We start from the raw sequence: 26908 nt of genomic DNA on the forward strand, positions 1-26908 counted from the left end.
AAGGTTGGCTGCAAGCACTAACGCACCGCCTTGGAGCTGAGGCTCTGGCTTCTTAACATCAAATCCCCTATAATTATAAATGCAAATTAGTATAGTCACTAAATGAAGGCACTGGAGCTTTGGGAGCAGTGCTGGAGCTGGTCACGTTGACAAGGAGAAAGACGCGCTCGAGGACTCACCTTCCTCCCGCTCCCTCTCCCTGCCTCCTCAGCCCAGCGGCATTTAGCACGTAGCCTTTGGGTGTTAAGAACCATCTTTTCGGGGATTTAATTACAAGGCGAAATACGTCCGAGTCTCTTATTCCATTTTCAAGTGACGATAAAGAAGCTGAACTACGACAACTGTTGTAAACGCTTATTAGGATTAATGCTCCTGCAACAGGCTTTTTTTATCACCTTAATGATACTATTCCTCTCGCGCCCATGACACACACACACAAAACAAAAGTGCAGCTGCTGGAGTGTGCACATCCAATCAAATAGGAGTCCATAATGTATAGGAAATACAATGTGGAAACGGCAATAGCAAGTAGTTTTTTATTACAGAGCTGTTCTTCCACTGCCTTAACCTCCCCACGGCTATAAACTGAAGGAGCAGGTATATTTTACAAATGTGTAGGTGCGGCACACGCGGATGTGGGCTGGGCATGCAGATGCTTTTACAAACCACAGACTGTGCTTCCTCCTTGGCAGTCTTACTACGCTTTTTATTTTTAACACCAAATAAATACAAAACAATCCCATAAAAAAAGAAAGAAACAGCAGTAAATCTGAGAAATCAGCTGCTTTTAAAAGCAATACTATTAACTAAGTTTAGACCCCAAAGACACGGTGTTGGGAGTGACTAGTCTCCTTGGATCTGCAATATGGATGGCTTTGTACCAATGACTACCAGGATTTTGGAACGTGGGGGCTGAAAGGGCAGGTTTTGGGATGGTAGAAACAAGAGGCACTTAAATCTCCAAGGTTTTCCAGGAGCATTGGGAGTTTAACTACTCCACGTCCTTCTGAAAGCCTTCCTCGCTAGGCTTCGAGGTCCCAGAGTCACGCTGCTCACCCTTGCATACCGAAGGGAAACAGCTCAGACAGGAGCGAAGGTTCCTCGGCTCCCACGATAGCCAACAGAGTTGGGGCACTGGGAAGGGCCAAGCATCTCCCTGTAATCGCGACCCCTCGCTGCGGTACCTCTCTCTCCGCTGACGATGGCGGGAGCCAGGAGCAACCAGTTTTCCAGCTTGAGTGTCTCAGCGAAGCACCTAGAGCTGCGCGGATGAACCTGGTCGTAACAAACTAGGCTGCTGCGTCAATAAACACCTCAAATTTCTCAAGCGTAGAGGTTTTCCAAAATCCCTCTGCTTTTAGGTGGAAGAGCCAGGTTCTTGCCACTTCAAAGCTTTTTCTGTTTTTATTTTTAGAGTCTTTGCCTTATTTCCCCATTCCTGCTTGTGCCCCAGCCAGTGAAACACACACGCACGTGGACAGCGTAAATGGAGAAGGACATATGGGAAACTGGATCTGGGGACTGGGAAGAAGCAGCGTGGAGAAAAATAAATCTTTTATTATCTGAGGCCATTGCTTTAGTATTCCTGCAAAGAGTTTCTTCAGGTAGAGGACTGGGGCACACTGACCTTGTAAATATACACCATATTTATTTACTCAGCAATACATATCTCCTAAAAGGGCCAGCACTCAACTTTACAGCACAGGAATCCCCTTGAAAATATTCCAAAACTGGTTAAAAATAAAATTAAAAAATATATAGATATTAAAAATACTTTCTCGCTTCCCCATGAAGGGGGAGGAGGTTTCTGGTCTCTCTGAATCAGGAAAGTCTCTCTGGAGTCACCCCCTGGAAAGCTCTTAAGTCTGGTGCTCCGGTGTGTCTCCTTGCAGAGCAACAAGATGTCCATGGGCTAAAATTTCTGCAGAAACTTGAGAACCAGGTCACGCAGCTTCACCCTCAGAGGTTCATCGTTGTCGCAGATGATGTGCGTGGAGTCCTCCTCGATCTGAATGAGGGTCTCTGCCTCCTGCAGCAGTACGATGTGGCCCTTGGCCGTGTCCTCCACCTTTACGTCACTGAAACCATGCTAGACATAGCATGGGGAGGGAGTAAAAGAGAGAGCTGTTACTGCCACTGAGGAAAACATGTAGAGATGAAAGACTGAGGGGGCAGGGAGGAGGAGAGAGGGGTAGAAGGGCTAAAAAACACATAGTGGTACTCCAGAAATCCTAGATCTCTAGGATCTGCACAGGAAACATCCATAGGATAAGCCAAATATGACCTTCATCACACAAATGGACGAATTGTACAGGGAGACTAGGGCCAAAATTTTGCGCTATGCCAGTTCCCTGCAGTTGCCAAGTTCAAAATCCTGGTCTTGACAATGAGGACAAAAGGCTCTCTTGACTTTAACTACAAAAATGAGCATCCACTGGGAGATGTAGGTTTTAATCACCGGGCATTACTGCCTCAAGGAAGGACAGCAGAGACCTACTGAATCTCTGGGTAAACTTCCTCACAGACAGTCCTGCCCTTCCTCCTACCCACTTTCTCCAGGGAATCAAGGAAGGTAAAACAGGGCTTCATGGACCAGTAACCAACCTTCCATGCATTCAACTAGCAAACCCTCTGCGTCCTGCAGCTCTCCAGAAAGTTTTTCTATCAGTTGTGGCATTTACAGGATTGCTTCTTCACTCCATCACATCCATTTTCACAAAACTTGTAGGAAATTACATACTTCTGAGATCTCCTCCCAGCTGTCCAAATTTATTGGAAATCAACTGACGAGTCCAAAAGATACTTGGGGAAAATCTTCCCTACCGAGTGACCCCAAAAGCTCTGCTTCCACAGGAAATGAGGAGGAAATGACTGACATCAGGACATGTCTCCACAGGGAAATATTTTCTCCATGTTCAGCACAGGGATGCACGTTCCCCGAAAAGTGCTTTCCCAGCTCATTACTTCCTCTGCATTTCAAGACACACTAAAATTACTTTTCCTCTCTCTGCTAGCAAAAGAGCAGCTTTCTGGGCTCTGTAGAAATGTGAGCCTTGCCTGCCACCAAGGGCTTCTTACCTTCTCCAGCGTCTGTACAAACTGGTCCACAGGAATGGAGCCACTCAGCAATGGCTTTAGAGGCTTACACTCTGGCACATCATCACTCACTCGCTTTCTCTTCTTGCTGGCGGGGGGCTGCGGAGGTTTTGGAGGAAGCTGATGGATGAGAAAGTGCACAGTGAGACAGTGAATCACATCAGCTTATTACAATTTACCTGGAGTAACAAGCATGCGAAATAGAAAAGGAATATTGATTTTTTTTTTTGTTCTCAGTGACTAAGGGGGAATATTGCAATGTCGGAGGGGAGAGGAGAAACCCAGCCTTGCACTCCACTGCAGCTCTGCGCACACAAGACACCATTTCCAGGAAAAAAAGAAAAAAAGAAAAAAAGCATTTTTAGTTCAAATTTCAATCATCTCAAAACGCCTGTTTGACTCAATTCAAGGCTGAAGCTTTCTATTCTAGCAATGTTTCCTGCAATATTCCTGCAATATTTCCTAGGAATCATGCTTTAAAGAACTCAGTACCTTGAAAATCACAGTTTAAAAGACAGAACAGCTTGGGTAACACTGGCAAATTAAGAGCAACTAACTACCTGGGGAATGAGGGAAATGGGTAATTTTCACCTCAGAAAAGTAAGTCTTTAGGAAGAACTCGAATACTGACAGGGAGGCACTGGAGATGCTGCAGACAATGCCTGAAAAGTCACTGGACTGTGATCTTGGTATAATTTTGAACACTGGAAATGAAAAACAGATTTCTATAAAATAAACCAGGGGAGAAATTATTGTGTAAAATAAGCCCATGTGTCCCGTGCCAGGTTAGTCAGGTCGGGGAAGTGCCAGCACAGGTATTCCTCAGCGAACTAGCAACTCGGTCCTTGGGAAAAAGGTGCTGGGGAAAATTTCTCCAAAATTTTGGCAAGATCACCTGCCAGGGACGTGTCTGCACAACACAGCGGGGATTTGCCTGCAGCAGCCCAGCGCCTCGCAGTGCTCTGCGCGCTCCAGGTGACAGACTGAGCTCCCCTCGGCCCTGCGTCTTTCCCCACGTGTAGCATCGTGTCCAAACCTGCTGCAGGGACATCCCTGTATTTCTTTCAACAGCAAGGGGAGGATGTTTTTCATCCGTGGGAGAGAAAGGTGGCCTGCCAAGACTCCAGTCCCACAAACAGGGATGCACCTGAGTCACTTTGCACAAACAAGCCGTTTCCTTAAAGCTGGTGCAGGCCTTCACACATGTATCATGTTACTCGTGTGCATAAATCACTCACACCGTTCTGGGCAGATGACTGAATTTTTGGGGCTTGTCTATGCACAGTTTATCTAACTCCCACGGTTCCCATGCTCAGCCAACACTGACACATACCACCGTGTTGGCTTAACTTCATCCACACGTGAGGGCTACGGCAGTTTAACCCTAGGTCTGAACTTACATGGTACCAGGAATCAGAGTAGAGAAGGGAGCAAACGAACAACACGTAATGCAGAAAGTAGCTCAGACTAAATGGATTTTAATATTTTGATTTATTTAGTGTTGCCTAGTGCATTCAGGGAACTGACTGGGAAAAAGTACGACAGCTTGTCTGCTGTGCACTGATATAATTCCTTAACCAAGCTTCATGCCCTTGTGTTGAAGATTATCAATGTTTGGGGAGCTCTTCCCAATTGCAGTGGGCTGAGCCCAACCCTGCTGCCTGGTGTGGGAGACAGCAGCATGCAGAGCCTGGCTGCACTGGGCTCCCTGCACGCTCATGATCCAGCGAAAAAGGCAACCGGGGCACCGACTGCTCAGTTGATCCACCAAGCATCATCTCTGTTTGTGGAGCACCAGCCTCAGATTGCAGCGTCAGTCTAACGGAGGTGATAGGAAGAGAGGGATTTTTCTCCTCATTTAATCTTTGGAGTTCACTCTACTTTGTACAAGGACACACAAATTGAGTCTTGGGGAACAGGGCAACCTCAGGAGGAGAGTCTCTGCACATCTCTAATGTTTTAGGTCATTTCTCCCCTCTGACCCTCAGCTGTAAGTCCGTGAAAGACTGGCTGATGCTGATCCTGGTGCGGGAGCTATGGGAGACGGCAGTATGATTTGTAGCCTCTCTTCATGAATAATCTCACTTCTCCTTTTATCTTAGCTAGGCACGCGGCCAATGAGAAAAAGAGTGGAGAGATTTATATGCATCCCACTCTCCATTCCAAGTGTAATTCCTCACTCCCGCACGCCAGGACAAAGCATCTGACAAGGGCTCTGCTCCAGTGGGGACCGAATTCTTAGAGGAGTTGCCTCGGGAGAACAGCTGGGGCCCCAGATGCCAGGAAACCCGGTATAAGGATAGATTTTTCTCCCTCTCCCATCATACCTTACCTGCAGCACATGCTTGTTGTCTTTAGTATGCAACACAGCAGAAACTGTTGCTAAGGAAATACCAGGCTTAATCTCCAAGGGCACGAGTGAATCTGCAAGCTAAAGTGAAAGAAGGATTTTGTTCAGCAAGCGATAATCTCAAAATTTGTAGGAATCCAGCTGTGATTTAAATGGCAGCATGATATTTTTAAACATGGACTAATGAACTGTAAACACAAGCCTGCATATGGGATGACAGAGCGCTCCTCTTACCTGCTTAGCCCCCCTTTTGGCTCTCCAAGCAACCAACTTTTATACCATTATCAGAGCAGTGTGAGATTTTCAGCAACCAGGGCCAGTCTCACAGAAAGGGACAATTAAAGAGAAATCGAGTACAAAAAGGCATCAACTACTTTACTAATAACTCCAATTTGTAAAACTCTTAGTCTAATTTGGCATTATTTATGATGCTTGTTACCTTGGTGGACGATGAAAGAGCAAAGCCAATTTCTTTTCAGTTCACTACTGCTGCAGCATTTGGGCTGCAGAATAGCTGGAAGAAAAGGGTTTGTCCTTAAAACCCCACTGGTTCTGGTGACCGAAGCCAAACTGCTGTTTAGAAATTTTTTTTTTTACAACACTGCAGAGAAACTCTTCCACTGCCTTTTATATTCTTCTCCTCTCAAACAAATAAAATTTAGACTTGGCTCCAACTTTGAAATCAATGGCATCTCCCCAAGATCCTCAGCACTCCACAGCATTGAGGGGTCTGGCAGTAAATGGGGAGCAGGCAGTACTGCACCCGCAAAGCCTTGCAGAAGTTCAGCAGCTGGGAACCACCTCTTCCAGCCATGTTTCCACAGGAACTCTGCAGAAAAGAGTGCTCATGAACACAGAAAACAACTCCCCTTTTGCCTCCAAGGGAGTTTTAGAAAACAGTATGCTAGACACTGGGTGCCTGGAGTCCTCTCCAGGACTGCAGCCAGGAGCTAGCCCTAGACAAACAGGTAACTGCAAGCAGCCCCAACGAGTTTCTACGTATCCTTCCCAGCCAAGCATGCTCCTATTATCCTCTGTGGACCCAAAGGCAAGGATGAATGAATCGTGCTCTCTATCTGTGGGGAAGCCCTGCAGATGCCTCACGAAAGAAAAATGGAGAAGGTTGCTCATGGTTTCTACCACTGAATGGGATAAATTCTCAGATGTGAAGACGGGTAACACCTAAAGAAGCAGAATCTACTTTGCTATTTTTCCCAACGATTGTACTGTCAATGCCCCAGAGCATCAGCCCATCTCATGCAGAGAGCGCCTCTACAAGATGATCGGCATCTGAACTCCCCTCCCCTCCAAGCACTTGGCAGCTGCAGCTGGAGCCAGATGTTAAGAAGAGCTTAACCTCCAGGGAGATGAGCTCCCTCGAAACTTCAGCCATCTATTGCAGCACTTCCATGGGGCAGAGCTCTGTAGAACCAGCTATCACCATTGCTCTGGCAGCAAGGTAACACCAGCTCTCTCTAGCTTGCCAGATGCTCCTGTGCATGAAGCAGGAAAAGGAACCGGATGGATTTTACAGGAGGAAGATATATTCCCATTTTGAAGACAGGGAGATTAAATTCCTTAGCAAAGGCCATCTAGTGAATTCTTAACAGCAGCCAAAACAGGAGGGATGGAGCAGAACAACTGAACCATGCCACTTCTCGAGACACTCCAGGTACCAATACTTTACTGCCAAGTTCTCGTCTGCTGTAAATGACTACTATGTAGGTGATTACTGTATTCCTGCAAAGCTCTAATCCTCATGTTGTAAACACAGAAGCAACTGGACTTGATTTCAAAAAGCATTCACTTCTGGCCTAATCCCAATGCCATCAAAGCCAAGGGAGAGCTCTTCTGATGGCTTCAATGTCAGCAGAGTTCTGCTACTTCTAATCACTTCTGAAAAATCTTACCTACCACTATTAAGGCCACAGCTCATGTTTTGAGAGCCCCTTCTTGAAATAAGAGAGTTTGACAGATGCTTGTGTAGGAAAAATAAAGGCATTTTAAGGCTGCATTCAGATTCCCTAAATTTTGCTCATATTCAGACTTGGTGAATCTTAGAAACCAAAATTTTGCGCAGCAATTCAGATGGCTCTCTCTCTGGGACTCTGTTCTTTAAAACAGGGAATCTGTATCTAGCCTTCACAGTTTGTTGTTGAAGCCTAAGAAAATGGAAGTACGATGATAGCCACCACTACATATTTGTCCTGGGAGCTTAAAAAATAGTAACACTTGCAGCAGTGTCATACGCAGCACTTTGCAATGGTCAAAGGCACTTGCCATCCCCACCACCTTCCAAAGGAGTATCGAGGCAGAATGGGCTCTAATGAAGAATTCATGGGAAAATGACAAACACTGTAAGGAGGGAGATCCTTAAAAAACAAAAAAACACTTTGAATCAAAGTCCTCTTCTGCCACTGAAGTACTTTGCTGTAATCATATATGCAGGTATTAACCATGCAGTTGGTAAATCACAACACTTTAATTATTTATAGTCAAACAGACAGCAAGACAGACATTCATTTTTATTTTCTCTAAGCTACTGCCTCATCTCACTGCCCTTTCCATGATGTGATCAATCCTTTTATGACAGAAGTTCACTGACCCAAAACAAAAAGGTCATTTAATCACATCCAGTAAATTCACTGACCAACACCAGACAGGGCTGCTATACTCCTCCTGACCGACCTCCTGCACACACAAATCACAGCATTCTTCCAAAATGCAGGATTAAAGAAACCCTTTGCAGAGAGATAGCAAATCTTGTCTAGACTCTAAGCAGTGGCAACTCTACCATTTCCTCCTGCAAGCTGTTTCAAACTTTAATTTTCCTTGCAGCTAGAAAACTGTGTTTTATTTCAGGGTTGAATTTGTCCAACGTTCAGTTGCTGGATTTTGTTATGCTTTTGTCTGCAAGATTGAAAAGTCCCTCACTATGCGGGAGTAAGTGCTGCTTCTTTCCAGTCATTATCACAACTTTAATGCTACATGCTGGCATCAGGGAAGGCACAAAAACAGAGACACACAGCACTGAGCACTAACAGCACATTAATCAGTCCCTGCATATCGATGAGCACTTGGACTGCCTTAAGATTAAGGCAAACTTGTGTGTGTGTGTGCATGCTTTGCCTATTTTCGTTTTTAATTCCTTCCTTTTAAGCAAAGATCAAAACAAACAGAAACGAACCAAAAAGCAAAAGTCATTGACTCTCAGAAGCCTGAAACCGCAAGTGTTGTTCACCACGCTTGAAGCCCGGAACAGGGGAGGGAGAGACGAGTCAGTTTGGGAAGTTCTGCTCCCACGATTAGAGCTGTCCACCTAGACTGTTACAGAGTAAATACATTTTTACTGTAAACTACAGCTGAATCTTTCCTGTAGGATTGCATTTTCCACAGCAAAATGAGATCTGGCACATGTTACATGAGCTCAAAGACTGTTTCTGGCCAAACTACAGCTGTTTATAAAGAAGAACAAGGCACACAGGTTAGGTCATACTCTGATATCTCTACTAAGGCCTTCATCAGGGAGACCTCTCCCTACACTTTGGGTCATATGCTGCCTTCAGTCACCAGTCAAAAATCCTCCTGTTGGCAACACAGAGCTGAAAATGACTGAGGATGGGATCTGAAACTCTTACTGTAGAAACAAACTGAGGCTGAGTAGTCAGTGAGCAAAACCACGAAAGGACCAGAATGGTAGCTCACCTACTGAGGATTTTCCCAGGGACAGACGTGTGTAGACATACACCAGCTGCTATTTTAACTTCCACATTGTAGCTCTTCTGGCAGTAGGGAATACCAGTAATTTCTTCCTAGATTTTTGGGAAGCCTCTTCAAACTTCTCTGCTTTCCCTCTTCCCCCTCACCCAAGTTTTATAAGTGCAACAGCTCTTGCCTCAAAGCAGAGAGGGTGTGGGAAGCTGCCTCAGCAGGGAGAGGCAAGGTCCGAGATGAACTGGATCTTCATCCTCCATGACCGGAGGGATAGGGAACTTGTAGGAACACAGCAAAGGTTATCTGTAATTAAAATCCCCTTAACTTTTAAAATCTGAACTTTGCTGATGTTTACACTAGTTTATAGCACGTGTATTTAGAAAGGGACATAGCTGTTTTTTTTACTTCAGTATTAAATATGCATTTGCCAGATGTGCAAACTGTGCATACAAGTATCATCTGTGCATTAGAGATAGGAGCCAGAGTTGCAACCGGATCAAACGGAAGAAACCAAAGCCATGCAATAGAGCTGTGAGAGCACTGAGCTGGAAAGACCCAGTATGAACTCAACACCTTGCAAATCCTTAGAAAAATAAAAGAAAGAATAAATCCGGAATATATTCGCTGGGGCAGGAACCAGTTTTGTTCAGTGCTTGTGCAATATCTAGCACTCAGAAATTCTACTAAGAGATCCATGGCACTACTCACACTGCTACACCACAATAATACAGTAAACAGAAAGGAAACACATCTTGAATTCATCAAAAGTGGATCACATTGAACTAACGCAATGTCCTTCTCTGATAAGATAACTGCTGAGGGAAAGGAGCCAGCCACAGCCTGTGCTCCGCGAAGCACAAGCAAGGAACCGCTTGGGAAATTACAGACAGTGGATTCCTACAGCAGTCCTGAGGTGGAGACAGCCCTGGTTGAGGGCGAGACAGTCCCAGGCAACTGCTCGGCTGATACTGCAATTCCTCAAGGGTCAAGTCTTGAGCCCAGGCCTGTCCAATCTTTATTAATGACCTCAGTACAGAATAAAGGGAGTGTGCAGAAGGCATCAGTGAAGTTTGCAGAGAAGTCCTTAACAGAAAGGAAGTTCAGGCTATCGCAGAGAAAGAACCAGATGACCTCAAGTACTGGAATGAGAAAAACCGGATGAAAATCAATAGCATGAAATGCAAGGCCGGGGACTAGGCTAATGCCAAGAATTTCTGCTGAGAGCTGGCGGCTGCTTGAAACGACAGAGGTGAAGGGTCTAGGTTTATTAGTCCATCCCATGAGAACCGAGAGCCACAAATCTGACACGGACACGAAAAAGCCAAATGCAATTCCAGAAAATATCAGGTAATTCTAGCAGAGATAAGCTATTGCTATTATACTGGACCCGGCAAGATCTCCTCTGAACTACTTGTAAATTGTGGGTAATTTAAGTTCAAGTAAGATATACAGAAGGGAAGATCAGGGCAGGAGAAGCTATCTTTTAAGAAGAAACTAAATTACCTTGGCTTGTTTAGCCTGGTAGAAAAAAAGCCAAAAGCAGAATTTGATTATTCTACATAAACACCACAGGGGAAAACACCAACAAAAGAGAAAAACTATTTATGCTAAAACATGAGATTAAGAGTAAATTTGTGCAGACCAGCCATGCATATGTGTAGGTTGGAAATTAGGATGTTTCTAGCCATCAGAGACTGTGGGGCTTTGAACAGCATTCTAGCGGGAACAGCAGGGGCAAAAGTCTTCCCAGTTTGAAGTTTGTGCTTTATATTTTATGAGGCATATTTTAAACGCCATTAACAACTGCAGCTGGGTTCTGGCCATGTAACCCATGAGGACATTTCCAGTTTTAGGTGGAAATGATTCCTTACAGCTCTGGAGCTTACCAGGTATGAAAAGACTCCCACCCAAATCTCAGCCCTTATATAGGATGCAATTCATATGTGACAGAAAAAATACCTTCTCTTAATTATTAAGGAAGCCCAAAGATTTTAAGCCTTGTCTGCCTTCACCAGTTCTTCATGGTCAGGATTTCACAGAAGTTTTTACAACAAGCAGTCTTCAGTAAAACCCGAACTGAGGACAACCTGCCTCAACATCCTTCCCCCCACCCACCTCGCCCCTCACACACATCAAACCCAGTTTCTGATCCCCATTAGGTGTAGAAGAACACCCTCCCAGTGCATCTTTAATAGGAACAGTGCCCAAATATTCCACATGCTTAAAATCTGTAGGATACCCCTTGTATTTATAAGCAGGGAAGATCTGTACAGTCAGGTCTGTAAACAGAAGAAAAAACATGGTCGTCATCCTGTCACTTATTTTTATTTGGATGGCAATGTTAGGAAAGAAAGAAAATTTACCTCATCTCCTACCACCCTGCTTCTTCTTATCCCTTCTCTATTTTTTAAGTGCCAGGAACTCTGTTATTGAGTCACTTGAAAGCAGACACAGAAATGCACAAGAGATTATAGCGTGGGCAGAAGTCTCAAACCCACTCAGCCTTGGCTTTATACCATCTGTTAAATCAGACAGAGTCTGAGAGCAAGGAGTTCCTCTGCAAGTATCAGATCCTGCAGAGGAACACAAAAAGATATGTGGTCATACACATGCATCAGGGGGAAAGGTCTAAAGATTTAAATATGCCTGTGGAGTGAGCATTCATGGCCAGCAAGTGTATTAAACAAGGCACAAGGCCATAATGCAGTAGAATGGAAATTACTTAGGGAACCTTTCTAATGGGACTCAAAGGAACAGAGGCATTGCCAACACAGAAGAACAAACAACCTATAACTAAGGACAGCTACATAATCATTGTGGGATGGAGATCTGATTCATGTCTTGTTGGTGTTTCAGCCTCAGATTTTACAGAATTGAAGTGTTTGAAAGGGGATGATTGGGTTGCTAAACTAACCTGAACTTTCAGGTTATAACTAACCTTTCAGTCTCTGAGGGTCTGCTACAATTCCCTCTGCAGTGGATTTTAAAGTTTCATTAACTTCAGTGGATGAATAAATACTTATAGAGTTTTTGATGTTATTGTTTGTACTTGCCTACACTATAGCTTTACTATTCCACGGGGTCAATATCTAGTGGAGAAACAAAACAGGCTGCAGGGGTAGTCCCATGTTTTTGAGCAATGGAATAAACCACTTCTGTTCCAACTACATGGTGCAGGCAACCACCACTTTATAACTGCTTCTTGCATTTCAGCATGGCTTAAAAGTCCCACTTAGGGGACTATGGGGACCCAGATCAACATCATGGCCCTTGTCCCCAAAGCCTGGCGATCAAGGTAGAAAGATATGTACAGACCAATCAACAGGAAGCAACAGGGGATGGGATTATAAGCACTAGATTCACTACAAAAGCTTACTGTTGGCTTTTTGCCAATACTGTGCCAAGAGACAGTTTTAAAGAGGTATTTAAAAAGTGTAATGAAGTAGATTTATGGCTGTTTAATAGAGCTCTTCCCCAGTATGCTGTGCAGCCTGAGAGAAGGCAGGAAATAATTGTTTGAGGAACTTTCAAGAGGCCAGTGGAAGCTGGAACCAGCAGAAGCAGAAATTAACCTCAATCCTGCATGAAAAATGACAGGTAAGGAAAGCAAAAACATAGAATATCTTCAAAGGGAAGGCAAGCAGCTTGCAGATACAAAAGAGGAGTCATCTGAAAGATATCAAAATGGCATGATTCAAAACATTCAAAATATTGTAGCCAGTTTATGGATCAGCATGTCAAGTTGTTGATGCTTACTGGGAAGGGAGGTGCGTGGTTGGGTATAAAGAGTGTTATTCTACAGCCAGACATCCAAAATGAGAGAGAAGTATCCCTAGATTTTAATGTGGACAGAGAAAGATGGTCTGGAGCAGAAAAGCTGGTCTGAGTTTTATTAACAGGGCAATCTGGGGATGAGACTAACCACAGAAAAGATGTGGCAAAAAAAAGCGAAGGAAATGAGGGAGAACGCATTCAAGGCCCACAGAAGATGGGAGGAGGGAGGAGAATTCTCTGCAGGAGCAAAGAGAGGCAGGACAACCAAGACAGGAGAGAGACACTAGAGTGAGGTAGGAGACAGGTTTTTACGAAGAAAAGAATTGTGTGATTGCGTTGAACGCTGATGACATTGATCACGAAGATGGCAGACTACAGTGCTTAGGCTTTGCCTAAGGAAACGTCAGTAGAGCAGCTTCAGTGGAATGCCAAAAAGCGAAGACCAAACTTGGAGAGTGTCTATACTGGAATGAGGGAGCAACTCCAGGCAATTTTGTGGGCAGCTGATTCAGTGAGCTTGGAGAGGAAGGGAGGAATGATAGTAGCAGAAGCAAGCAGGCAAGCAGGTTATCTTTCATTTGCTTTATGATAAGATAGGTGAGACTACAGCATCTTTATACTGCAAGGGGAAATAGCCAGGGAAAAGGGAAGGGAGAGAGATCAGGAGACTGGATAACCTGGGGTCACCAAGCCAAGATGAGGGCTAGAAGAAACAGAGAAATCAAACTCTTTTGTCCCTGAAACAGAAGGAAGTTACAGAGGTAAGATGAAAGCCATGTTTCGCCTCTCTGTCTCTCAAAAGGACTTGGCAAGATCTTCTGTGGAAAGAAAAGTCAAGATAGGAGAAGGGGAGGCTGCAATGAAAGCTACATAATTAGAATGGGCTGCCAAGAAGCCGTGTTTCTAATTCTTCTCTGCAACAGTTCCTTGTAATTTCATTTCATGGAGGACAGTGGACTGCATAGCCACACTCTCCTATATTGGTCCATGTCCTGAAGAACTTGCAAATCGAGTATTTGAAAAGCACAGAGTCCTCACTGAAGTCACTGTGCTGCTGAAATCAAGTGATACGCACCATTGTTCAGTTCTAATTAAACTGGAGGCACATTATTTGCTCAAACACTACTGTTTAATTTATCTGTTTGCTCCAGAAGGTGCTTTCCATTTTCCCGTCATTCTCCTGTGAAAAGACAATGCCTAGCCAATTTCCAGGAAGCAGCCTTTTTTTACTTTTTTAAAGTGAAAGGCAAATGCTGAGAAGAACAAATTAGTCAAAGTGTAAAGGCTTCCACAATACCTCGGAGAGCCATTTCAGCTTGCTGCCTTGGGAATGCTAAAACCTCTGTCTAAACAAAGGCTGCTCTGAGTGTAAATCTCATTAACATACAAGAGTCCTGCTTGACCTGACTTTGCTCTACGCCGAAGTGATTGAAACGTAGACGAGCTCCAGCAGTATCAGTAGATTTACATTAGTCTGACAGGTCAGATTTCACACAAGAATACAGTCAGTCTGTAGTGACTGAGACCATACTGCATCAACTGTTGGGTCTCCAGAAGCTCTAAGCATCGAGACACAAGTTTGAATGCATCTCTGTTCCAGGGAAAGGACTGTGGCTGTTCGGAGAGGGTCCTGATCAGGACTTCATTGAAGCAGACTTTCTTTTAGCAGTACTTTAGAGAATACACCCAAAACCTGGCTCCGGTGCAGATCTCAGAATGTGGAAGTCAAACTCTCAAGGCTTGCTGGGAGCTGTAAAATAACCTTTCCACCTGCCACTTTAACTTCCATAGAACCCCAGAAATGATGTAGCCTGTATGAAACAAAAATGTCCTTCCCTTGCATTATAGGAAAACCTGCAGATTCAGATAACTTTAAAGAGTCTTGCTGGCTGAAGCTATTGAAAAGGGGACATTAAGTAGCAAATTCTCTCCATCAAGGAGCCTCATCTACCATATTTGCAATCCTGTCTTGCACAACCCACCCATCAGATGGGGAAGCTATAGCCATTTTTTGCCACCATTGTGTAAACCCTGCCTGAAATCAAGGACCATCTGCACCAGCCTTTCTGAACCAACATCCTAATGAACCCTCTGCACAAAGGGACGGACAGACAGGACTCTTATGCTGGGAGGGAGAATGAAGCAGCCCAGGCAGATGGCACATAAAAATTACCAGGGGGGGAAGAAGGTATTATTTTGTGCTTATTTGGGGGAGTAGCACCAAAGGAAATACAGGCCCTAGAAGCATTCAATGTCTTCCTCCTTCTCCCATGTATTTGAAAACCAAATAACGATCCTTTGAGATGCTGCTGCTGTGACTGCTTACATAGAGTAGGAGAGATTGTGTAGTTACCTTCTCAGTAGTTATCAGCTCTGCTGCTGAGGCTCAGAGCCCAAAGCCTGAGAGGGTGGGAGACAATGTACTGTCCCTCCCTTGCCTTATTGCCACTCTGCAGCTTAAGCTGGAAGCAAACTGGCCTCACAGGGTGATGGGACCAACATCTGCTGAAAGGGACAATGTTCTCAGGAAAAAGTCTGTGATCACTACAAATCTGGCATCACTCTTCCTCTAACAAGTTCCTGCAGAAAGGATGATCAACACCTCTTTTTGAGGATTCTTTGCATGCATATCTCAGTGCTGGGGAATGGCGTCCTATTGACAGCCCTGTATCACCGGCTTGCTCTCAGAGGCAAACACACAACCACTAACGGCACAAATTCTCAAAGAACAACATGAGACAAGCAAACACTATCTCTCTGATCCCGATGGGGAAGGACAGCAGCAAGATGGCTTTGCTGAGAGTCTTAGAGATGATCTGGTCTACTCAATTTTTGTATCAGCTTAAGAGCTTTCCGTGGGAGAATTGTTACATGCTAAGTAGCTTGCTGCAGCAAGTTGGTACGTGCTGCTTTGGAACCCAGGGAGAATATCTGGACATGGACACCACAGGAGACGTTTCCACTCCCTGAGCAAACAGATTACTTTGAAATGAGGACTCCTGTGTGAATACAATTTGATGGTTTTTGGTATTTGGGGCCATTTCTGTCAACATTCCTGTCTGTGCACCTTTCTGCTTGAACACTCAAAGCTACAGTGAATGCAGTGGAAACCTCCTCTCCTATTCTAGGTGCTTCTTTGGCATCCATTCCCATCTTGGTGAACACCATACTGTCTTCAGCGCATCCTCCCTCCAACGCTCCAAAAGTTAAGTGCAATTATCCCCCTGCCCCCTTTTTACCTATACGTATGGAAAGAGGACATTTGCTTCAGTGAGAGACAGCACCTAGAAAACTCTGGAGATCTGAGGCAGAAAAATGAAGAGCACGTTCACACTGGTGGCTGCCAGTGAGGCTGAACCCACATGGACTCTTGAATCTCAACTGTAGGGGAGCTTGCTGCAAACGACCAAGCTAACAAGAGAAACACTGACTTGTCCTCTGATGCAGTCTAGTCCCATGACCCTGCCACTGGCCCCAGACTGATAAGCTCTGCCAAGGAACTCTGCAGTCTTGACTGTCTTTTTGCTCCATTTTCTAGTTTCAGCTACATTTTGTGTTGTAGACTTGTGCTAGTCATATGGGAAGACTCTGACAGAGGAAGGAATTGAACATGCAACTCCCATGAGCCAGTCCAGCAAACTTTAGAACAGCCCTCCCCCATGACAGGAACTTCAAAATGCATGAGGGTTGGTGACTATTCCTTTGTAGTGTCTGTGCTAATTTGCACTCTGCTTGTCAGGAAAGCTAGTATCTTCTCTCTTCACAGGGCTGACACAAGGGACAGGCTTACATATAAAGGCTCATTTACATCCTCACAGTTTAGGGAAAAACCCAAAGCTTAAGTGTAATCTAAACAGTATGCAGGCTGTGTGCTGGCTCTCTGCAGAGGGTGGAACATTATCTTCAGAGCATCACATTTGTTTTGGTCATGCTGGTGAACATAAGCCACATTTTACTAGTCTTGGGCTTAATAGGATCCAATAAATATGCAAATTTCCAAAATAATTAAATACACATGCCATGATAAAGCTGCATCCAAGTATATTTTCTAATTAAAAAAACCCCTCCTTGTTTCTGCCAGTCCTCTAACCAGTGGGCTGGGCAGCCTCCTTACAGAACTGAGGCACAAAGTGGACACACACAGAATGGTAGCAGTGGGTGCTGCGGACGGGCTGGAGGATTTTGTTACATGAGTATCAGTTTTGCACTTCCTATTCTAGCTAACTAAGGGTACTTCCAGGCTCATCTATTCAGTAGTTTCCAAAGGGCAGTAACATCTGCTTGGGAAAAGCCACTCTCATCTTTGATCCATAGACTTATTTGTGCTGATTGGACTGTCGAAAAAATATTTTAAGATCAAATCTGTTAGAATATGAGTTACCCTTTGTTTTATGAGTAAATTTATATATATTACGGGGTTATTAAATTATTAATAGATGTTGTGGGCATAAGTAATCCATGTTACAGAGAGCTACAAGCAACCTATTAACCTGCTGGACTTTAGCAGTCTTTAAGAATTGACCATTTATTGAAACTTATAACAGAAATGAGCCATTTTACTACTGTGCCTTCAACATATGACTGAATACTGCTCCTTTTCAGAAAGGCGACTTCTCATGGCAGGCACAGCTGGGGAGGGAGAAAGACAACTCCTGGCTATTAACTCCCAGTTCCTCTGTATCTCTTCCTTGGCCCTGGGCCACTAATCCAAACTGCAGTGCCTCTGTTTTCTCAGACTTAAATTGAAGATGACTTGCTTGCCTCCCAGCTGGCTACTAAAGATTGCCCTTCATTCAAAATTTTGAGATGTGATATATCCTTGCAAAGGACAATTAACCTGAACTTATTTTTGCTTTCCCATAATGGTTTCTTCAGCTCCCATTAGTTTACATGAGTGTGATGAACCTCTCTCGGAAATCCGTCTTATTTAGCCCTCCACTTGAGAGAAAATGCTTTTCACATTCCTAGTCAGTTATAAATCACAGCCACAGTATCTCCTCCAGTCAAAGGGACTACTGAAACAGTAGCTCTAATTTGACCGTGTGAGCAAGGAGCCACCATGATTTCCCCCTTTTGTTACTCACTTCTGGCATGATTTCGATCTTCTCATAGCGCCGTTTATATGGAAGAGTCAGCACCTCTGCTCTGCGGTAGGACATTGGCGGTGGCTGGCAGTCTATCATCAGATCTGTGCGATGGGACTGCGTGGGTGGTGGCTGAGTGTACTGCTCCGGGCAAACTACATGGAGAGGCTGGAAAAGAAGACTGTGATGACATACAGAAATATCTGGCTAACTCTGTGCACTGCCCTATAACATACCTATACCATAACTGTTGCCATAATGAAGTTTGCAAATTGATGTTCACAAGCTAATTTATTTGTATGAAAATACCATACAAAAGATGCAATCCAGAAGACCCAGTCAGGATCAGAAAAAGCTGTTCAAGGAGCAGGCAGTCTTTGCTCTGTGTATAAAAACTGTCCAGAGTAACAAGGCATAAATTTGTGTCTTTAATCACCACTTAAGTATCAGCAGTCAGTCATGTTAGATTCCATATGGAGAGAAAATAATAAAACATTCAATAGCTTTATCTTCCAAAATCTTGTCAGCTAAATTGGAACCAAATGATGACAGTGGTGGGGACCCTCACAACATGGCATGGAGCAAGGCAGACGTGTATCAAAATGCAAGGCTGCAAATATGAGCCAATGGGCAATTGTGAGTTTTCATGAACTGCCAGTAATTAACATAATTAAAATATTAACAAAGCATAAACAGGTTGGTTATTGCAAGGATTAGCACAGGATTTAAGGAATCCAAAGGACAAGACACTGTTTCTACAAACTGTTTTGGAAACAGCATTATGCCTCAGTAGTAACGTGGAAGACGCTTGTCAGAGAAACAGGGAATGGCAACGGCCATCAGTTGTGGAGCAGCAAACCCGGTCACCGAACAACAACATAAGATGATCCAGGCATTGTTAAAAGGTTTGAAAGAATATGTATTTTTGTGCTTGCCAAGCTAAAGATATATCCAAAGGAAAAGCTCAGCCAGAAACATACTGGGTATTACTTTAATTGTGTTATGAGTCAGAAAGCAAATTTCAGCAGAAACAAACTGGATGGATAAGGAGAGGCTCAGGTATATGCACTAGGGCCATAAAGAGTCAAGGGGGGAACGAGGAGCCTACATGAACACTCTGGCATTCTCCCGAGACAGAAGAAGTCTGGATCCTGCAAAAGGGGTGAAGAAAGCAACAGATTTGGAAGAGACACAAGAGTGGAAGTCCAAAGCAGCAGTGCCAGGGCCAAGGCAAGGTTCAGCTGCAGGGATAAAGAGCCAGATATGGAGGAGACGGTGAAAGCTGAGGGGCTCTGAGGATGTTCAGCACTTGGCACTGGTGAATTGTAAGCCTGTATGAGACACAGCCAGGCATATTTATACAAATAGGAAAAAAGAATACGGGGAAAAGTGATTACATCTATATATATCTGAAAAGGAGGACAGGAATCTGCTCTACACTCTGAACTTTCAGGGATCATGTAGCCACTCTATGCAGAGACTGGCAATCATTTCATACTTGTTTTGGAGCAAGGTACTAAAGGAGAGCTCAGTACCGTGTGCCCTCTCATGGAAAGAGAGACATGTGCATTGTCTTGATTTTGCCATTGTTCAACCTAAGTCATTCACAATCAAACTATTTATTTCAGGTTTGTGAAGAAACTTAAGAGTTGACAAGAGAAATTCATTACCTGGACTTCTTTGAGTAATTTAGACACTTGAATAAAATTCAGTCTTGTGTCAATGGGGCAGTACACACATTTCATAGCCAAAGGTTGATAAGGAGCCAGGGCATCCAGATATGAGAAATCTGGTTCTGAAAAGAGAAAAGTTGAAAACACTGAATGCCTCTTATGAACGAAGACTGCCCAATTCCTCTCTCTGTTTTCATGTCCTGGTCTAGACAACCCGTCGTTCAGCAACGTTAATTCTGTTATATATATCTCTTCCCGTCTTCCTTCCCCCCACCCGTTATTTTCAGTTAATTTGATGAAAATTATGCCCACAATTAGTCTTACCTTAATCAAGTAATGGAGCAATACTATTTCATTTGAACATGTTATTGCATGATTTTTATAACAAATTTAATCAAGATAAAAACATCACCTCTTGCTTTTAATCAGATCTGCTAAAAAAAGGCAAGATTTAAAAATTTGGGGAGTATCACAAGGTAAGCCAAATGTCAGCTTGTTTTTCACTATGAAAAAAACACGGCATAAACATCGCCATCTTCATGAACCCGTACAAATGTCCCCTGCTGCAGACACATTACCTCCAAACCCCCATTTTCCTTACCGTGTGTGAATATATATATATATATATATTTAATCTAAGTGTCAGGTTTAGACTGATGGAAAAACAAGGATCTAATCATCAAAATTTTAACATAACCCATGAGGATTTGGAGGAAGCCCTCCTGTTGGAGGGACAGTCAGTTGGGCTTTTTACAGTTATCTTCTCCCATAAGAACTTGCACTGCTTGATATCTTTACTATTTGTTAATTTTATAAGTTGATACCTTTGTTAGACCTAGCAAGTCTCGACTTTGCTTTGTATTAATATTGCCTAGTAAAATTTAGACTAGCGGTTTACCAGGCAAAAGACATGCATGGAATGGACTTCTACTCACCCAGAGAGCAATACAACACCGAGAATACTACTTCTACCATTGTCTGCATGATTGAAAACTGTACGTTCTCATGATGTGACACAGTGTAGGATACATGTATCCAGCCAACTCTGGGGCCCACTGATCAAACGACGTGCAAAAGCTTGTGCTATCACTATCTACTTGAAATTATTGTGGGACCGAGTATGTAATGGAAATGGCAAAAACAGAAAAACTGGGGTTAGCTTGGTAAAGCCAGAATGGGTGAAAAAAAAGACAAGAGGATGTTATCTGTTAAAGTAGTCTGAACCACTGGCCCTCAAAGGACAACCTGCAGAGTGAAGTTTAGCTTTGAACCAGCAAGCTTTGCTAGAGAACAGTATGAGGTATTTCTCTAGTATCTGTTCAGAATGTGTAAAACAAGAAACTTTCAGGAAACTTAAATACAGAGTCTTCAGTCCAATAAGTCGTATGCTCACTCCAGTCTTTCCCTGGTATCGGCTACCTGCCACGGTCCCAGGCAGCGTGCTGTCCGGCAGACCTTCAGTCCAGCCCGACGCAGCCAGCCACTCTGTTCTTACCTCACCCTGAGGAGAGCACTAGCTGGATTTCTCTTGGATCTAACAAGAAAAAAACCTCCTTAAAGCTTTACCACAGGAAGTTTGGCACCCAGCATGGTGTCCAAAATTCAATATTGGACTTCATTCTCCTGATAAAGACAAGTTAATTGCTAGCCTAAAAATCTGCTGCTGGCTAGGTACCAAGGATCATGATGCAGTTTTATTTTACTCTGCGAGAACATAATATAGCATCAACCAATGATGCATATGTTCGGAATTGGCAAAGGGGCAATCTTCCAAAGTTTAAAGCAATTGTCATCACAACTGCCTGGAAACATCAAAGTGAGAAATATTAACAAACAATGATTGTTGTGCAAGAACATCTTACTGGATGCTCCAAAAGCCATGAATCCACAAACATGAAATAAAAATTATACCGGGCAAAAAGCCATGCTAGTTAAAAGCAGATGTGCTAGTGACAATGAAATAAAGTACAAAAATACCAGTGTAAAAAGGGGGGGAGTTTTTGGTAGTAAGCTTAGCAGCAATCAATAATGAGAAGGGAGTTAGCTGAAAAACAATCAGTGGTCAATAAGGCTTAAATAAGAAGACATTTTAAAAACATATTGGGTTAAAAAAGAAAACCTAAGTCAGGCACAGGTCCTCTGCTAGCGATGTACAATAAAATAGTAAATAATGAGTTTAAAAAATTATTGGAACTGAATGTTTTCATCTCATCTGGTGTGGATGACAGATTTGACTGCTTGTATCTGAAAATGTCATAAGACAGCACCTATTCAACTAAACGTTTTTGAATAAATAACCCTGGATAATCTATAAATTTGGATTTTTTCATCTAAGAATCCAAAAAGGCATCCAAACTATGATCTCTCTGAACAACTAAGAAGAACATAAGCAGCCTTGGAAAAATGAGAAATTCTAATGAAAAAATTCTAATACTAATAAGCAAGTTTGAACATTTAGCAAAGGTGAAAAACCTAACTTGGGCTAGTCTTACAGTGAACCATGTGAGATAACAGAATAGCTGTTTTGGAACCACCAAAAAAACAGAAGTCAACAGTCTCATGGAAGTCAGCACTTGTCAAGGACACATATTGACTTTTTTCTGACAGAATTACAGGTCTTTAGCTTTTTCCCAAGGCATCTGATTTACTACTGTGTGACACTTTGAGTTATAAAATCTTCCACTGTACAGCACTAATGTGGCATGCATGAGCTGGTTTAAGATCTCCTAGGGAGCTAGTTTTTAAAGCACTGTTGTTATTGGAGAGACAGCAAGAAGCAGACTTCTTCCTACAATGCTTTCTTCTAGAATTTCTTTTCGGCCTGGTGGTATTCAATATTTTTCATCAATAACCTATTCAATACTGTTTTAGCGGTAACATTTGTAGATAACACAAGCAAGCAGAGCAGCACTACAGCTTACTCACAGCTGGTGTCCTGTCTATTGGCAGCAGCTGCTGTTTTAGTCTATATTCTTTCACCCTTGTTTTTTACATTACAAATTGGAAAGGTGGAGACTACCTAGATCCTGTGGACTGAACAAGCAGTGTCATCACTAACAATACTTCATGGCTTGTAGTTTAAAGGTCTTAACTACCAGACACCAGGAGCCTTTCACAGGAAAAGCTAGAATGTCATCTGCTAACACATACTGCTTCAATGGTCCACATTTCTTACATAACTGCAGGGGATTTTATCTTAAAACAGGAGAAGCTAGATAGTTAAGTAATATAAATCCAGGGAATCAATGAAGGTGCTTCAGATTTCCTCTGGAGTTACTAAGAACAGAGGAGTTTAATCTGCCGGGAATTTCTGTAGACATAGAAGTTGTCTTTGTTCCAGCTGCGACAGTCATAATGGAAGTAGGAACATCCTGCTGAGTGGATATCCCTGCAGAGATAGACAAAACCCGCAGACAAAAAGCCACAGACACACAAATTTAGGAAACAAACCACAACAAGTGCCTGGAATTACTGTGCACTCCAAGGTCACTCATACGACCAAAGCAGATCACAACTGGAGTTTTGTTTGAAGGATGAACTAGGAAGGAATCTCAAAGACCATGACCTGATGCATCCACAGGTTGTTACAGCCTCCAAGATAATGCACAGCTATATTTCACTGACAACTGTAATTAGGGCAAACCTCCTGAAACTACCCCAACCTGTAGGAGCGATGGGTACTCTAAGAGCTATCACATTAGTGCTCTGGTACCACACAACATTTCCCAGGGTAAGCACAGCCTGTAGACACAGGCGTCTTTCAAGAAGCAAGAGGGCCATCTGCTCAGCAGGAACCCCAACTTGTATCCTCCCTCCTCTTGCAGTAGCACTAGTTACACACTTCTCTAAATCTACCAGTATATTTTCCAAATTGGTTTAACAGTATCATGACACTTAGCGATACTGTGATACTTATTGGCACCAATACTGTGAAAGAGTCAAAAGGACTTGCCCATCACTATCCTGAAGCCTACAGTTAAAAATATATATATATAAAGGCAAGAAATAACCCTTTCCCAATCCTGTTTGCTTTAGCAGGTTATGTGCTTTCCAGTAGTCCTATTCACTGGAAAAAAAAAAGAAGGAAAATAAGTTTAGCATTGGACTCCATCATGCCCTTGCTGTGGGATAGGTTTGATCAGCTACTCAGTGTTCTCCTCCCCATTTCTAGTTACTCTGGCCTAGTCCAAAATACACATCTTTTTATCTGTCTGACAGCTATATATAAAACTTATCCCAGTTATACCAGATCTCTTTGCACACCAAATCCGCAGCACTGGCCTAAAGGATTATTTTCTTTCTGATGTCTGAACACTGCCCACTATAGGGTTCTGCTTTGTATTACACATTGTGCATAAAAAGGAGGTGTCAGTTTGGACAGAGTGTCAGCGTCACTCAAACTGATACTTCTTTTGAAGCATTTCAAAAGAAGATCCTGGAAGATATCTCCTTTGCTAGATCTCCTAGAGGCTTCATGCTTTCTCTTAAATACTTTGTCTTGCTGCTAATGACGGGCACTGTCTCTGCATGCAACTGTCCCAGTGGTTTGCAGACTACAGCTCATTCTGAGGTGGATAAATCCATTAAAATTAGGGTCAGCACTAGAAGCTGACTGGGAAAAGTGGAGGAACTTAAAGACAGGCCTGTTGTGCCCCTGGCAGCCTGAGTCATTGAGAGGGCAAACAGCTCCCCTGGGTATTAGCTAGAGCTCTGTCTTCAGCTCCAGATATAAATGTGTGTGTCAGCCAAAAGGCAGGTGAAAAAAAAAAAAGAAAGCCTCAGCCAAATGGTATAGATCACTACTGCCAGGTCCTTATGGGTTGAATGCTCCTGGAAAACCAGAGATGACAGAAACATCTTTAGAAACAGACTATCAGTTGTACAAGCGTAATGAAGAGGCAAGCGGGAGTCTGAGGCTTTGATCAAAGGGCAGGAGAAGCGAGGGGGAAAGGGGTGTGGTTCCAGTGGAAGATGGAGATGAAGTGTTTCTCCTTTCTGACCAGTATCAATTAGGTCTTGCTTGGGTTTAACTTGCAGCCAGCTGCTTTTAATCCAAAAATTAATTTCCTGTAGGCATTTTACTGCTGTGCATAACAAAGATTTTGCTTAGAAACAGTAAGATTGACTCTGCATGGCGAAGGTTGGCTCTGCAGGGCTAAAACGAATTAAACGGCACAATAATTAAACTTGTCACTACAGTCAGTCCTGGGGTCTTAATCTAGATGAGCTCCTACTGAAGTCAGAAACTTCTGCCCCAGAACAAATGAGCAAAGCCCCTAGGATGTGGCCACGCTGAAGCAGAGTGCACAACCTATTGCTAATTCAATACTCTGAACTGCACTTTACTTACCTGTGAATATAACGGTGTTCAAGCTAGATTTGCCCCATAACTCCATAAAATGAACCACATCCCCAAATCGAAGAGAGGGATGCCCAGTAAACACAACGCATGGCTGCTTGAAGTCATTGCTGAAGTCTCCATGGATGCTTGGATAATGTTTCAGCTTGTTTGTCTGAATGAGCTGAAATAAAAAAAAATCCAGACATTACAAACTTTTCATGCCTTTGTGCTCTGCAGCACCATGTGTTTATTTACATGAGATTATAAATAACCTGCAGGTTATTTCTAATTCATCACAGAGTCCCTTCCTGCATATTCCCTAGATTTTCCATCAGAGAAGTCAGAACACGGGGACAGGAGCTTCAGAGTCCTTGTTCTCATTTCTTCGGTATCAGTGGTAATTTTCTGAGATGAAATTCTGCAAACACTCCCTGCTTAAGAGTTTCTTGGAGTGAACAGAATGCTCAGCTGGCAGATTCAAAATAAATGACTTTTTCCTACAAACAGCTCTGTGCTCTGATGTTTAATCTGGTTGTCGTGCATCACAGTAGTACCAGGGAATTTTGCCCTCAGCAGTCTGTTACTATGAGTTTCACTGGTATAATGGGGCCAAATAATAGGCATAATAGGTGCTCCGGAAAAAGACAAGAAAGAATAGACTCTGATTTGCCCTCCTTTAACTATCGTTGAACTTAACAATAGGAATGAACTAAGTGCCATAAGAAGCACTTGTCACTAGAGTTGGCAGACTGAGCATAATTGGCTATGCACAAGGAACAGATTTCTTTACTAAGATGGGGAAGTTTAGTTATGAAGGCACTTTTTGAATTTTGAAGGAGAGTTTTATTTCTCCTGCTTCTGTTTTCTACTCTGTAAAGCAAAGTTGAACTTAAAAAGCAATTTCATAGGCTAGTCTGCTAAGCACATCCATGCAATATTTTGCAAGTATTTTCTTGGTATGCATTTGCTCCTGTCCTTAGCATGAAAATAACTGTATATCTGGTTCTTCCGTAAAGGCATGTGATTTAAGACAATGAAATCACACATTAAACAGCTAACAAAATACAAGGAAATAACTGTGAAAGAGTGGAACAATACTTTCAGCCAGTTTTTAAAGGAGGTGAGACACTTCATCTCTCCACACCCTGCTGTCCCCTGCCAGGCGTTGCAACATCACCCAGACTACAGGATTCACAAATGTAGGCTTCGGTGACAAACTTCTGAAGCTGTTGTGCCATGGCACTCCAATCAATACCACTTACCAGGAAAGAGCATGCTGTTTATTACGGGTTACAACATGATGGATACATCATGCCTTTCTAGTAGAAACCTCTGTTGTTCTGGACATTTCATTGTAACAAATTTGGTTTCCAAAAAAGGAACTAAAAAAAGATAGTTGTGATAATTGTCCTGGTCTCTCAAAGCCTTCCAGATTTTCTTTTATTTGTCACTTTTTAACGTGGTAGATCTAACTCAGACAGTGTGCCTACATGGATATGAAAACGAAAGCGGAGAATTTGGATGCGTCTTTAAGCTTCTTAGCAATATATGAGCAACAAGGAACTTTAGATGTTAAGGTTATTACACAATTTGGTTCTTAACAGAATTCAGCACTGCTGAACAGAATATCAAACCTATTAGATTCGACTTCTAGCTGTCACTATCTAAAGATATGCTTTGGTGCCAGAACAAGCAATGTATGAACTTGCCCTCAATACCCTTTCAGTAATAGAAAGTTGGCTCATCATCAGTGCCAACATGTATATTTTCTCCTTTCCTTCCTCAAATTTGTTCCGCTTCAAGGTCCTCACAGCAAAAGTTTTGCTGTTACTTTGCGTGTGCCTTCCTACACATCCTGTTTAAAACCACTGAGCAA

At 43.0% G+C, this 26908-nt stretch overlaps 1 protein-coding gene across 1 annotated transcript in view; it reads right to left on the reverse strand.

The window, feature by feature from the left end:
• Positions 1 to 522: 522 nt before the first annotated feature.
• INTS9 (integrator complex subunit 9) overlaps positions 523 to 26908 on the reverse strand; it is a 70834-nt gene continuing 44448 nt past the window's right edge. The window contains exons 12-17 of the mRNA XM_026102014.2: positions 25042 to 25213; positions 19689 to 19813; positions 18019 to 18186; positions 5429 to 5527; positions 3079 to 3216; positions 523 to 2089 (exon numbers count right to left, since the gene is read on the reverse strand). Coding sequence (XP_025957799.2) covers positions 1913 to 2089; positions 3079 to 3216; positions 5429 to 5527; positions 18019 to 18186; positions 19689 to 19813; positions 25042 to 25213 — 879 coding nt within the window. The 3' untranslated portion in view covers positions 523 to 1912. The remainder of the gene's footprint in view (positions 2090 to 3078; positions 3217 to 5428; positions 5528 to 18018; positions 18187 to 19688; positions 19814 to 25041; positions 25214 to 26908) is intronic.

The sequence above is a fragment of the Dromaius novaehollandiae genome, chromosome 3 (assembly GCF_036370855.1).
Source record: "Dromaius novaehollandiae isolate bDroNov1 chromosome 3, bDroNov1.hap1, whole genome shotgun sequence".
NCBI classification, from domain to species: domain Eukaryota; kingdom Metazoa; phylum Chordata; class Aves; order Casuariiformes; family Dromaiidae; genus Dromaius; species Dromaius novaehollandiae.